The sequence below is a fragment of the Lycorma delicatula genome, chromosome 10, assembly GCF_047948215.1.
Source record: "Lycorma delicatula isolate Av1 chromosome 10, ASM4794821v1, whole genome shotgun sequence".
NCBI classification, from domain to species: Eukaryota; Metazoa; Arthropoda; class Insecta; order Hemiptera; family Fulgoridae; genus Lycorma; species Lycorma delicatula.
Genome location: NC_134464.1, coordinates 114,650,087 through 114,664,134, shown reverse-complemented (window position 1 = coordinate 114,664,134; position 14,048 = coordinate 114,650,087). Strand labels below are relative to the sequence as shown.

Below are 14,048 nucleotides of genomic sequence, written 5' to 3'. Positions count from 1 at the left end.
TTGATAGCGACCATAATTTGGTGATAATGAAATGTAAATTGGGATTTAAAAACCTGAAGAAAAGGTGTCAGATGAATCGGTGGAATTTAGAGAAGCTTGAGGAAGAGGAGGTAAGAAGATTTTTGAGGAGGACATCGCAAGAGGTCTGAGTAAAAAAGTTAAGGTAGAAAATGTAGAAGAAGAATGGGAGAGTGTTAAAAAGGAAATTCTTACATCAGCAGAAGCAAACTTAGGCGGAATAAAGAGAACTGGTAGAAAACCTTGGGTTTCAGACGATATATTGCAGCTGATGGATAAACGTAGAAAATATAAGAATGCTAGTGATGAAGAAAGTAAAAGGAACTATCGGCAATTAAGAAATGCTATAAACAGGAAGTGCAAACTGGCGAAAGAAGAGTGGTTTAAAGAAAAGTGTTCAGAAGTGAAAGAGAAATGAACATTGAAATGAACATAAAATAGACGGAGCATACAGGAAAGTTAAGGAAAATTTTGGGGTACATAAATTATATATATAATACGAAAGGTAAAGTCGATAGATGGGTGGAATATATTGAAGAGTTATACGGAGGAAATGAATTAGAAAATGGTGTTATAGAGGAAGAAGAGGAAGTTGAGGAGGATGAAATGGGAGAAACAATACTGAGATCTGAATTTAAAAGAGCATTAAAAGATTTAAATGGCAGAAAGGCTCCTGGAATAGACGGAATACCTGTAGAATTACTGCACCGTGCAGGTGAGGAAGCGATTGATAGATTATACAAACTGGTGTGTAATATTTATGAAAAAGGGGAATTTCCGTCAGACTTCAAAAAAAGTGTTATAGTAATGATACCAAAGAAAGCAGGGGCAGATAAATGTGAAGAATACAGAACAATTAGTTTAACTAGTCATGCATCAAAAATCTTAACTAGAATTCTATACAGAAGAATTGAGAGGAGAGTGGAGGAAGTGTTAGGAAAAGACCGATTTGGTTTCAGGAAAAGTATAGGGACAAGGGAAGCAATTTTAGCCCTCAGATTAATAGTAGAAGGAAGATCAAAGAAAAACAAACCAACTTGGCGTTTATAGACCTAGAAAAGGCATTCGATAACGTAGACTGGAATAAAAATGTTCAGCATTTAAAAAAAATTAGGGTTCAAATACAGAGATAAAAGAACAATTGCTAACATGTACAGGAACCAAACAGCAACAGTCACAATTGAAGAACATAAGAAAGAAGCCGTAATAAGAAAGGGAGTCCGACAAGGATGTTCCCTGTCTCCGTTACTTTTTAATCTTTACATGGAACTAGCAGTTAATGATGTTAAAGAACAATTTAGATTCGGAGTAACAGTACAAGGTGAAAAGATAAAGATGCTACGATTTGCTGATGATATAGTAATTCTAGCCGAGAGTAAAAAGGATTTAGAAGAAACAATGAACGGCATAGATGAAGTCCTACGCAAGAACTATCGCATGAAAATAAACAAGAACAAAACAAAAGTAATGAAATGTAGTAGAAATAACAAAGATGGACCGCTGAATGTGAAAATAGGAGGAGAAAAGATTATGGAGGTAGAAGAATTTTGTTATTTGGGAAGTAGAATTACTAAAGATGGACGAAGCAGGAGTAAATGCCGAATAGCACAAGCTAAACGAGCTTCTTCAGTAAGAAATATAATTTGTTTACATCAAAAATTAATTTAAATGTCAGGAAAAGATTTTTGAAAGTTTATGTTTGGAGTGTCGCTTTATATGGAAGTGAAACTTGGACAATCGGAGTATCTGAGAAGAAAAGATTAGAAGCTTTGAATTGTGGTGCTATAGGAGAATGTTAAAAATCAGACGGGTGGATAAAGTGACAAATGAAGAGGTATTGCGGCAAATAGATGAAGAAAGAAGCATTTGGAAAAATATAGTTAAAAGAAGAGACAGACTTATAGGCCTCATACTAAGGCATCCTGGAATAGTCGCTTTAATATTGGAAGGACAGGTAGAAGGGAAAAATTGTGTAGGCAGGCCACGTTTGGAATATGTAAAACAAATTGTTAGGGATGTAGGATGTAGAGGGTATACTGAAATGAAACGACTAGCCCTAAATAGGGAATCTTGGAGAGCTGCATCAAACCAGTCAAATGACTGAAGACAAAAAAAAAAATGATTTTATAAAGCAATGATTTACAACAGAATATGTAAACTAACTGTATTGAAAATGAAATTTGCAACAGTAAGTTATTAAAGTAGAAAACAGTACTAGAGCATTTTAAATTTTTTTAGAAAATTATTTTATTTTAGAATAATTGTTCATGTTGTATTTTAGCTTGAATGTATGTATTCAGTAACCTCTTTCATTTCTACCCTACTTCAGTTTTATAATTTTAAAAAATTTTCAAATAATGAAGTCAATGTATAGTACCTAAGTTTCTGTAATATTCCAAATGTGTACATCCTTGTCTAACTTCACTTTATTATATTCATATAATTCTTTCCACAGGACTGTACTATAAATTTGCACAATTTTTAATGAAACTGTAAGATAGAAACTTTTTCAAAATGATTACTTACTCTGTCCTGTCGGATCCATTTTGGGGGAGCATTTATTGTATACAATTTTTTTTCTTTTTATCCTACATTGTCTGAATTCGTTTGCCAATGTTATTTTGTTGTAATGGTACTGTCTAATAGTAGAACTTCACATTATTGTTACTTTTTGTTTGTATCTATATTGTGCTAGTTCGTCTTCTTTCTTTGAACTGTTTACAGGTATCTCTCCAGATATTTAATATAGAAAACAACAGTTTTCTATATTAAATATAATCACAGCACTACTGAAAATACTAATGAATTGTGCCAATTATCAAAATTTTAAGGGCTTTTGTAAGGACCAATTCTATTAATTTAAAAAAGAGCTGTTTATAACTTGTAATAATTTTAAGTAACTTTAGTTAAATAGACTGCATGCAATTATTTACTGTTGTTTTGAAGTAAGTTATAAGTTATTGAGCTTAGATTTCACATGCTGAAATGTAAGAAAACTAGTAGTCCGGTTGTTGAAGAGGGTTGGTGGATTGGGTGGGGTGCTTAGGCAGTAGAGAAAGTCAAATGGGCCATGCTTAAAACTCTTTTTGAAATAGCTGAGATTCTAAGTTTCTTTAGAATTTGTACAATTTACTTATTTTCATAATACATCATTCTTTAGTGAGCTCAAGAACAAAAGTTAAGCTTATTTACACATTGTACTTGTTTAATCTTATATAAAAAAAACTAAAATCTTTCATTAAAATTCATTCTAACAAGTGAAAACTTTATATATCATGCTGCTTAATTACATGAGTGTGGAGCATTTTGTTATTATCAAGAGTATTCAGTACTAAGAGAAGGGATGTTTAATATTAAATTGATAACAAATTTTTAAGAACTGAAAAAATTTATATAGGGGTTTACTGTAAAACTGGCATTTATGTCATTTTTTTACTATTATGGAATAATGTAGTTGTTTTTTATTTTTCCTCAGATGGTGTAATTATGGTTTACTGTACTCATTGGAAAATTAGTCCATATATTATAAATTCATTATATTGCAATATTCTTTTTTGTTAGTTCTCAGAATGTAGATTCTGATTTTTTTTTAATATATAAACAGCACACATACTTTTTTGCCTGGGTAATAGTAATTCTTTAATATTAATAATAATTTTATTGCCATTTAATAATTTATATCTCTTACAGGATCAGAGTTCAACACCTCCTCCTTCAAAAAAAGTAGCCCTCCCAAAAACACCAAAATTGGTAGAAGCTAAAACTTCAAAAACACCACCGACTTCAGCTTCAGTTTCACCAAGTGCTGTTAGTGAAACCACCAAAACTGAAGAATTGTCGCCATCTAAAGCTTCTCCTAGCTTTAGTTCTACACCAAAGATTGTATTGAAATCTGTAAAACTTCCTCCTAAGAGTAAATCAGCAAAACCATTTTTCACTCATCCATCAAAAGGTGGCAGTAAAGGTAATTATATTTATATTTATTCTAATGTATTATAACATCATTTTTCTTGTTTTGAAATTTTCTTCATAATTTTTAGCTCTGAGTATGTTAATAATTTCCATTTAATGATAGCCTTCCATTTAATGATAGAACTAATTGATACTAATTAATACCATTTAATTGATACTAATCCTGTAATCGTGAGAATAAAATTGTATTTTGATTGGTTGTAACCTCTAGTATCTTTTAGAAAGTCATGTTTTCAACTCTTTTTATATTGAAATTTGTATTTTGAGTTTATATTTTTTAGAATTTATTTAAAGTAAGTTGTTAAATTCCTTCCCTTTTTATTTAAAGTGCTTTTTACTTGTCGCACATTATGTCTAGTTAAAGTCTATTCATTAGAAAGTGTATTCTTTGTAATTTATTTTTAATCAGAGTTTTTTTTGCCTGCTGTGATAGATTCTGTGAGACTCAGATACTAAATTTTGCACGTTTATGCGTAGCATGGGAATGAAAGGAATTGGAATGAAATAAAAAATGAATAAAAGTACAGTACCTTGGCTACAAAATGCAGTATTTATTTTTCAATATAATCCCTTGTTTACACTGACACACTTTTCCCAATGTGTGACAAGTTTTTGCATTCTGTCACTGAAAAATTCTGGCAGTCTTTCTCTGATCCACAGCTTCTTTCACCTCATCATCAGTGGTGTAATGATTACCTTTGAGATCACTCTTAAGATGAAAGAAATGGAAGTGGTATGGATCCAAATCCAGCCAGTATGGTGGATGTGGAATAGGCTCAAACTTCAGCTTGCGGATAGCCTCTGTAGTGGCGTGCGATATGTGAGGCTGCACATTGTCATACTGCTAGATTATGGGCATGGTGGTCTTTTGAATGCAACATACTTGTCATCTGAGGTGTTTGGCGTCCCAAAACACTGTTAAAAGCAGTTTCTTCACTGAGGCTTGAGTTTTGAATTTTTTGGGTTTTGGTGATTCATAATGTCTGTGTTCGTTCCATGCTTTGCCTATTTTTTTTCCGGATCTTAATGATGTACCCAACTCTCATCTCTAATCACAGTATTGAAAAGGAGGTTGGTTCCTTCAGCACAATAGCACTGTGGTAATGGTTCTTTGCAACATTTGACACAATGCTGTTTGTTTTTGTCCATTAATTTGCGCAGTACTTATCGTGCAAAGATTTTATGGTAACCCAACTGCTCAATAATATGGCCTACTTGTTGTTTAGATATGCCTAACTGAATAGCGATGCATTGCTGGTTGATTCGCCAGTCACTTTGAAGCAAATTGTCCACCTCCTTTCGATGTTTCTTGTTAGTCACAAAAACTGGTTGTCTGCTGTGAGGTGCATCCTTAATTGTCACTTTACCACCTTCATGTTCACGAAATTTCAATATCCACCTATTCACAGTACTCCTGTCAACAGTTTCACTATCATAAATTACTTTTAAACGATGAAAAATATTCATAGGATTCACATTCTCTGCTATTAAAAATTCAATCACTGCACGCTGTTTAACCATTGTGACATATTGACTGTCCATTTTAACCGCTACTGAAAACAAACTGGTAAATGGATTTCAACGCATTATCGCTGTTTTGTAGAGGGGGATTTTAGCTATCATATGCTGTCACACCCAACTCTAGTACCTTTTATCTCCATATAGCATACTAGTGTACAAAATTTATCAGCTAAGCCTCATAAAAATTTAGTTGCATAATCAAAGCAAAAAAAAATGTGCAATTCATTTTTGTTAGGTTACACTATGTAGCCCACCGGGTTGGTCTAGTGGTGAACGCGTCTTCCCAAATCAGCTGATTTGGAAGTCGAGAGTTCCAACGTTCAAGTCCTTGTAAAGCCAGTTATTTTTACACGGATTTGAATACTAAATCGTGGATACCGGTGTTCTTTGGTGGTTGGGTTTCAATTAACCACGCATCTCAGGAATGGTCGAACTGAGAATGTACAAGACTACACTTCATCTACACTCATACATATCATCCTCATTCATCCTCTGAAGAATTATCTAAACGGTAGTTACCGGAGGCTAAATAGGAGGGGAAAAAAAGGTTACACTATGGGCATTTTTCCTTGTTGTAGTTAATCTTTCCATGGCTACTTATTTAATCGAAAGTGCCACCTAATGTATTATCAAAAGCAATTATAATATATGAAGAATGTATACATGTATTATATGTACATGTAAATTTATGTTAAATGAAATATAAACCACCAGACAGTAAACAGTAAATAGATAAGTTAAAACTTACGATATTAATTCCAAGAATTGATTTTTGTAGGATCCTACATCTTCAGCTATTATTAAATTTTATAAATGTATTAAAACTTATTTATTTATGGTTTGTTAATTTTTCAAATTTGTTTTTTTAAAATATTGAAATTTATTATGGATGAATATGCAAATTCTGCTGTCCAGTACTGGAATGGTATAATATTTAAAACGTATTTTCCTTTGTTCTGTTGTCATTATTGCCAACCATTATATTGTATTTTCTTTTATTTTTAATTAATTCATCTTCGATTATTATTTGGTGGTTTCATCATTTTATATTTTGGTTTATATTTATTACTGTAATATTTCTTTAGTATATTTATTCTTTTTATCATTATTACAAACTTCCAAAATCTCTTAAATTACTTTTGTAATCAATAATACTATGACTGTATTCTAACAAATTATCAGCTACATTAGATACACCTCTTTTTTTGTTATTGTAGGCTGTGTAATATTCTGTAATTCTTTTTGTAAATTATCTGTTGGTTTTACCAATATAAATAATCGAAAATAAAATAATATAGATAGTAAAATAACAATATAATGGTTGGCAATAATGGCAATAAAACAAAGGAGATAATGATATTTTAAATATTGCATCATTTCAGTGTTAGACACCAGAATCTGCATGTTTTTCCATAATAAATTTTAAAATTTTCAAAAAACAGTTTTGACAACTTATCATAAATTTTGTTTTAATATATTTATTGAATTTAATAACGTCTGGAGATGTGGGATCTTTTGAAAATTGATTCTTGAAATTAACATGGTAAGTTTAACTTATCTAATTACTTTGTTTTGATGGTTTATATTTTATTTATTATTAAATTTTACTAGCACCGTGGTCAGTATGTTAATAATAATATAAGCATGTAAGTCTGTTTTATATATATATATATATATATATATATATAAGTACTCTGTTTTTGCTTAAACAACTTGTATTGTTTAGCATATGAAATAGTATTATTATTTTTAAAAGATAAAGATGAAAGATATACAGGAATGTAAAGATAAATTGGTTATCTATTGAAAACTAAAACGGTTTTCAAATATATTCACAAAAAAGATTATTTTTTCATTTTTATCTTGTGTGGGTCGTATTTTTTTACATTATATCATGTTCATGATAATTTATTTACAGCTAGTTACAGAGCTGTCAAAATGTCAACTGTACAAAAATTAAATCAAGATAATAAAATTTGTTTACTACATTAAGTATTGTCAACATGCATAAGAAATAAATGCTGCTTTTTATCAAAGAAATGAATAAACTCGTTTACTGAAATAAATACATTAGAAAAAATTATGATTTTCAAGAAAAATATAATTCTGAACACTGTAAAGTGTGTATCTGTTAAAAATAAAATAATGCATTTAGAAAATTGTTATAAAGTAATGCACAAATATATCACATATTTTAGAGATATGGCCAGACTCTGCTGGTTTGAGAGGGTATAGGATGAAATTTTTTACAAAGTATGTTAATTAAAAGTATATCTTAATTAAAAGTTATACCTAGATTTCGAACTTAAGATGATCACTTAAATGAGGCAGTTCACTGTATTGATATTTAACTTTTGTATATTTTTAATTTATAAAAAGTAACTCACTGTGACTGTAACTTATAGAAGTCCCTCTAAAAGTAATATTTAGTTATGTTGTATATATTTTCCTTCAAGAATTGTCAGTGTAAAAATAATTAATTATATGGGATAAAAAAAAATTTGTCTATGACAAAATCTCCATTATTTTTAGTTGTGAATTTTGAATTTTTTCTTTTGCCTTATTTTTAAATGGGCATCAGGTATTTTTCACTGTTTCAATTAATGCAGTATCTTCTTTTACTTAACATTCTCAGTTTCCATTCATAATTTGGGTTCTTGCTCTGATTTCAATAGCCGTTAATCTTTGCTTCTCGTGATATAAAATGTTTTTGATAAAGAAAATTGGTCATTCTAATAAAATTTATATGATGCCATCTCTGCATAGTTCCATAGGATATTTATCCAACTTTGTGAGTATTGAAGAGGACCTTGTTCAGATATTTTACTGATAAGTCGAGTTCCCTTCTCCACAAGATTAAACGCTGCAGAATACTTATGAAAACTAATGTGATTATAATGATTTTTTTGGCTTTTTTTATAAGTGAAACTGTGTTTTGAAAAGTTTACAGTACTGTAATATGTAAATTTTTTTTGCAATCATTTAAAAGTATTAACAGTCTTAATATTATTATTAATTGTGTTAAAGCTAAGAATAACTTTTTCTCCTTATATGCCATCAGTCGCCAATGTTTAAAGGCTTCCATAGCCTCTTTTCTAGCCTACAACCTCAGTTATCTGTTTCATATATTTGGACCTCTCTTTTTTTCTGTTTAACCTCCGGTAACTACCGTTTAGATAATACTTCAGAGGATGAATAAGGATGATATGTATGCGTGTAAATGAAGTGTAGTCTTGTACATTCTCAGTTCGACTATTCCTGAGATGTGTGGTTAATTGAAACCCAACCACCAAAGAACACCGGTATCCATGATCTAGTATTCAAATCCATGTAAAATCATATATTTGGACCTAGTTTTCTTTTACTGTTTTTATCCTGTATACTTCTTCTAGAACGAAATTCACTAATCCTGGGTTCCTTAGTAAAAAATTTTTTTCTAAAGTTCATCTCGCCTTTTCATTTCATACTTTATCAACCCATCTAATTTTTAACATTTTCCTGTAAATCACCACATTTCAAAACTTCTTTCTTTTTTATCGTCTTTGTTTCTCTTCGTCTAAACTCTATACTCCTTCAAGACTTTTTAAAAGTTCTTTTTTAATTATTCAATTTATGTTTAGTACCAAAGGTGAATTTATTTTCTCTAAAAGCTCTCCAGGCTTACGCTAGTTCACTTGTAATATATATATTTTTTTATCTTTGTTAAACATAATTATTTTAAATAACAGTTTTATAACTGGTTTATTGCATTCTCCTGTTGTAATTTTTATTTCTTCATTATCCTCCTTTCTATTGCATTTCATTACCTTTGTTTTTCCTTTAAAATAGTAATATCATTATAAAGATGTAATATTTTTATTTATTTTCATACTTTAGAGTTTTTTTAAATAACTCATTTTTTAGGTATTTGATAACTTTTTGTTTTTAATAGGAGAATATATTGGTGGTCAAAACAGGAAGATAGATGAAGATTTGTGTTTTGTTAAGGTGGTGGAAGAACTCAATGATTATTTTCACTAGTAGAATATAAGTTAGCTCAGAATATTTCCCTAGGAGGTTACCAGTAGTTAGTGAAAATAATATTGGTAATCATACAACCTGTAAATTAGTGAAGCATTTGTTTTGCAGATGATATCCTTGAATGATCTTATTTACTGTGTGGGAAAATTACAGAGGTTGTGGGTCGGCTCTTGGATATGATCAAATACATTTACAATCTTCATTTATAAAAGAACTTATAAATGTTTTTCTCAAACCCTTCTACATATTTATAATCTAAGTTTGTTATATGGCACTTTCCCTGAAGCCTTTAAATTGGCAAAAGTTGTTTGTCTGTATAAAGGTAATGAATACTGTAGCGGGTCCAACTATCAACAAAGATCAGTTCTCCAGACACTTAACAAGGTATAATATAATAACAAACATCCAATACTGTTTTAAAAAGGGTAAAAATGTTAATGATGTAAATATTTACGGATGTAATTTTTTGAATTAAACATAAATATCAAAGAGACGGTTAATAACAGCAAAGAAGAAGTTAAATTATGTTTTTAGATTTGGCTAAGGCATTTCATACTAAACATGGAAAACTTAATGAATAAACTACATCTAATTGATATTAAAAACAGGGCAATGTCATGATTTCAAACTATTTTGAGAACAGTAAACAAGTTGTAGCATTGTATGGCATCACTAGCCGCATTAAGTCTGTGGATTATGGTGTTGTACAGGGCAGTACTCGGATTATGGTGTTGTACAGGGCAGTACTCTGAGGCCTTTACTCTTTCTTATCTGTATCAGTGATGTCTCAAAGATCGATATTAGTGGTAAAATATCTTGTTGATGTCATTGCTATCTTTTCTGAGGGCGATGATTGGGATTCTGAGAATTTGTAAAGTTGAAATCTTAGTTTGTTCATAATTTCCTAAATTTAAACCTAATAAAAACAAAATTCATTCCCTTTCTTTAAGAAAGAAAGGCGATTGAAATTGTGAAGACTAGAAGTGTATGTTTACGGCTAGGTTAGGAATCAAACTTGAGGTTGTGAAGAGATTGAAAGAGCAAGCATGTAAAAATATTTGGATTTAACAATCGAACATTTAACAGTTGCTAATGTGGGTCCCTGATATACAGAATATAACATAAAAGTGCGTAAGTGGATGTTTGATCCGAAAAATAGACTATATATCAAATATAAATGAATCAAGGCTATTGTATTACGCTCATGACTAATAACTAATTTTGGGGGGTATTGTTATGTATAGATGAGCCTACAAATCTATAATAGAATCGTTGATTATCATACAATAATTTACTATTAATGTCGCCCTTAATAAGAACTATTTATACCCCACAGAGAGTCTTTTCAACAAATTTAAAGTTTTTTTTTTTGTATTCGACAGCTATTTATTAAGATCCTGTTTGTATTCACTTATAGCATTTGCAAAAATTTTCTAGACAACTATCCATAAATACAGACACTTGGTATTCCAAAAAATGCTATCCATAGGCAAAAATTAAAAAAATTCTTACATTAAAACAAATTCATACTTATGTCTAAATTTCACTCAGAAATATTCCAAATAATATAGAAGTATTTAGTGCAGTGTCATTAGTAACCTATAAAACGAAAATTAATGAGTGGCTTTTAGAAATTAGGGTGCAAAAATCAGATAATACACTCTGCATACAGACAATAGAAACTAAAATTGTAAGTTTCAATAATGATTTAATCGGTAATATTTGTTTAACACCTAATTATCTACTTGAATTTTGTGACTGTTAAGTAAAATGAGTAATATAGTTTTGATCAATTTGCAAGCACTGTTACAGTACCTGTTCATACTTTTTATATATTCTTACATTATTTTATAACTAATTCATATTATCTATATCACTGCAATGTATATTCCATTTGTAACTATTATAGTGGTGCTATGTATTTCTGAAACAATTATGAATGTAATTATGTAGTACTATTCATGTAGGACTCCTTACCTAAGCATGTGCCACGAGGCATATTTGGGTAGTAATTGCATGTTAATTAATTAGTTTTATAAAATTACAACTTACAAAGTTGTAAAATTTTATTAATTTGAAATTGACAAAGATAAAATTAATTAATTTATATTAATGAGAATTAAGATGTAAAACTCTTTTAATTTAACGGAATAAATTTGATTTGTATGAATACTTGAGTATTTAGCCTGAAAATAATAATAAAAAAAAGAAAATTATGAGTTAAGCTTCAGATCAAAACACAGAAATGGGGTTGTGGTAGGTGTTAACTCTTTACAACCATAAACATATAAAAATGAAATGGGTATAAAATATAAGAAAATTAATGAATGGAATATTATTATTTTTTTGTCAGATGTTACAAATTACAGCAAAAGGAGTATAAAATATGTGAAAGATATGAAAAATATTTCTGTACAGGAGTTATTTAATTAAAAACTTAAAATTTTTTGGACTCTTTTAAACCCTTTTTTTGTTCTAAGCTGTTCTTTTTCCATTGGATTGCAAATGATATCAGTGGTGTTATCGTTTTTTATTTTCTCTCTATATATTTATATGTTGCATGAATTTATTTATTTATTTGTACTTTTAATAAAATAGAATTAACAATACAGTATATCAAATATGTAGGTTATGTATATTCTTGAAAATTGACTTTGATTTAAAATAAGACATTTTTACTACATTTTGTAACAATTTTGCATTCCATAGTTTGAATAGAATTATTTGATGTTGCTACCATCCAGTGCTATTCAGTTAATAACGTTTAAGATTTAAGCCTGGGTTAGTGTAGCCCTATGACCCATTTGATTCTTGTAACATAATTCTCGCATAACAGGGCATCAGAATCTATTCTATGTTGGAAAATGGAATATTCTGAAAGTTTTATAGTTGGTTTTGGAGTATTTTTATTCCTGAAAATGTTTTGTCAATCACATTGGATTTATTAGGCATGAAATAATATTATAAACGTATAATTAATAAAATTCTACATACAGTGATGATGATGGTAATAAGTATGTAGAACTAAATTTTCCCCGTTCCTCATCAGGAAAATCTAAGTGTAGGAGAGGAATCATCTGTAACAAAAAGAAAAGATAAAAAATTCTTGTTAAAAGTTCTTGTTATTTTTAATTTATTTTTATAATCTTGTTACCTCATATCGTAAAAAAGATTATTTACGCTATTCTTTTTTTTTTTGTTTTTAAATTGTTTTGTAGTCTTACTGTAAACAGTATTATTTGTATTTAATTATATTAAGCTGCTGTAAATGCTTGAACTTAAACTGTTTTTGTCATTAGTGAATGTCATTCTGCATTATTTCTATTTCAATTTTAATCATGAAAAATCAGTTTTGTTATTACTATTTCCTTATTGTACAACATTTTGGTTTAATTTTGAAATACAGAATATAGCTTTATCGCTTTTTATAAAAGTTTATGAAGAATTTTGTTGTGAATCAATAAAAAGTATTTTGAAGATTTTTTTTGAAGAAAATGTTATTCTCGTGTTGGATCTATTTAACTTTGGATACCAGAGAGGCTCACCAATTTACAGTTGTAAGTATTTTATTGACTTGTTTTTAATTTCTGTCTTTTGTTTTTAAGTAGTGCGTATGTGTTCATATATTCTTTCACAGCTTATAATATAAGTTGTTTTATAATTTTAAAAATTAAGTGTGTTATAGTAATAATAATGATGATAACTAATACTTGACTTGAGACTAGTATAAATTAAGTGATTATTTTGAAGTGATTTATTAATTGAACTGCAGAGATATTTAAAATAATAAAACAAAAAATTAAATTAAATAGGTTTCATTTATATGCCTTAGGTTTTATAAATAAATAAAAAATTAATTTCCTTCATTATTATTCTTCTGATGTTAATGTAACATAATGGGCATTTATAAATATACCTGATATATTCTATATTTACATATACACATTTTTAACAGCTTTTTTTATCATACTAGTTCATGTCATATTTACAAATATTAACTTCGAAACATTACTAAAAGTACTAGAATAGTAATCTAAAAGACAAATCTCTTTTTATTTTTTGAACTGTATCTCGACCATGTTTTAACATTTTCTTAGATAATTTTTCTCTCCTTTATAGTATCATTCTTCAAATTTACTTTCACACTACTATGTTTTTAATTGGAAGAAAATATATAAATTTTCTTTAAAATTGTTCATTAATTTATGAATATTAGTACATTAATTTATGTTGCACAAAGATTAAACTTAATTTAGGTTGTTTGCCACCTTGTACGAAGTAAAGGAAGTATTGTGATCACGAAAAATTTTGGTTTTCAGATTTCAACAGAAATATCCATTTTCACCATCCCTGAATCCATTTTGACTAGTTTCGGTGTGACGTCTGTACATACATATGTACATATCTCCCATAACTGATAAACGATTAGCTGTAGGATGTTGAATTTTTGGATTTAGGACTGTTGCAGTCGACTGAACTAAAAGTGTCCAAAAAATCCCCAAAAATTTGAATTAATG

The 14,048-nt window shown here is 29.1% G+C and overlaps 1 protein-coding gene across 7 annotated transcripts in view; it reads left to right on the top strand.

Moving 5' to 3' along the window:
• LOC142331438 (uncharacterized) overlaps positions 1-14,048 on the top strand; it is a 306,269-nt gene that overhangs the window by 182,271 nt on the left and 109,950 nt on the right. For all 7 annotated transcript variants that reach the window (XM_075377347.1, XM_075377346.1, XM_075377348.1 and 4 more), the window contains one exon: positions 3,709-3,982. In XM_075377347.1, coding sequence (XP_075233462.1) covers positions 3,709-3,982 — 274 coding nt within the window. The remainder of the gene's footprint in view (positions 1-3,708; positions 3,983-14,048) is intronic.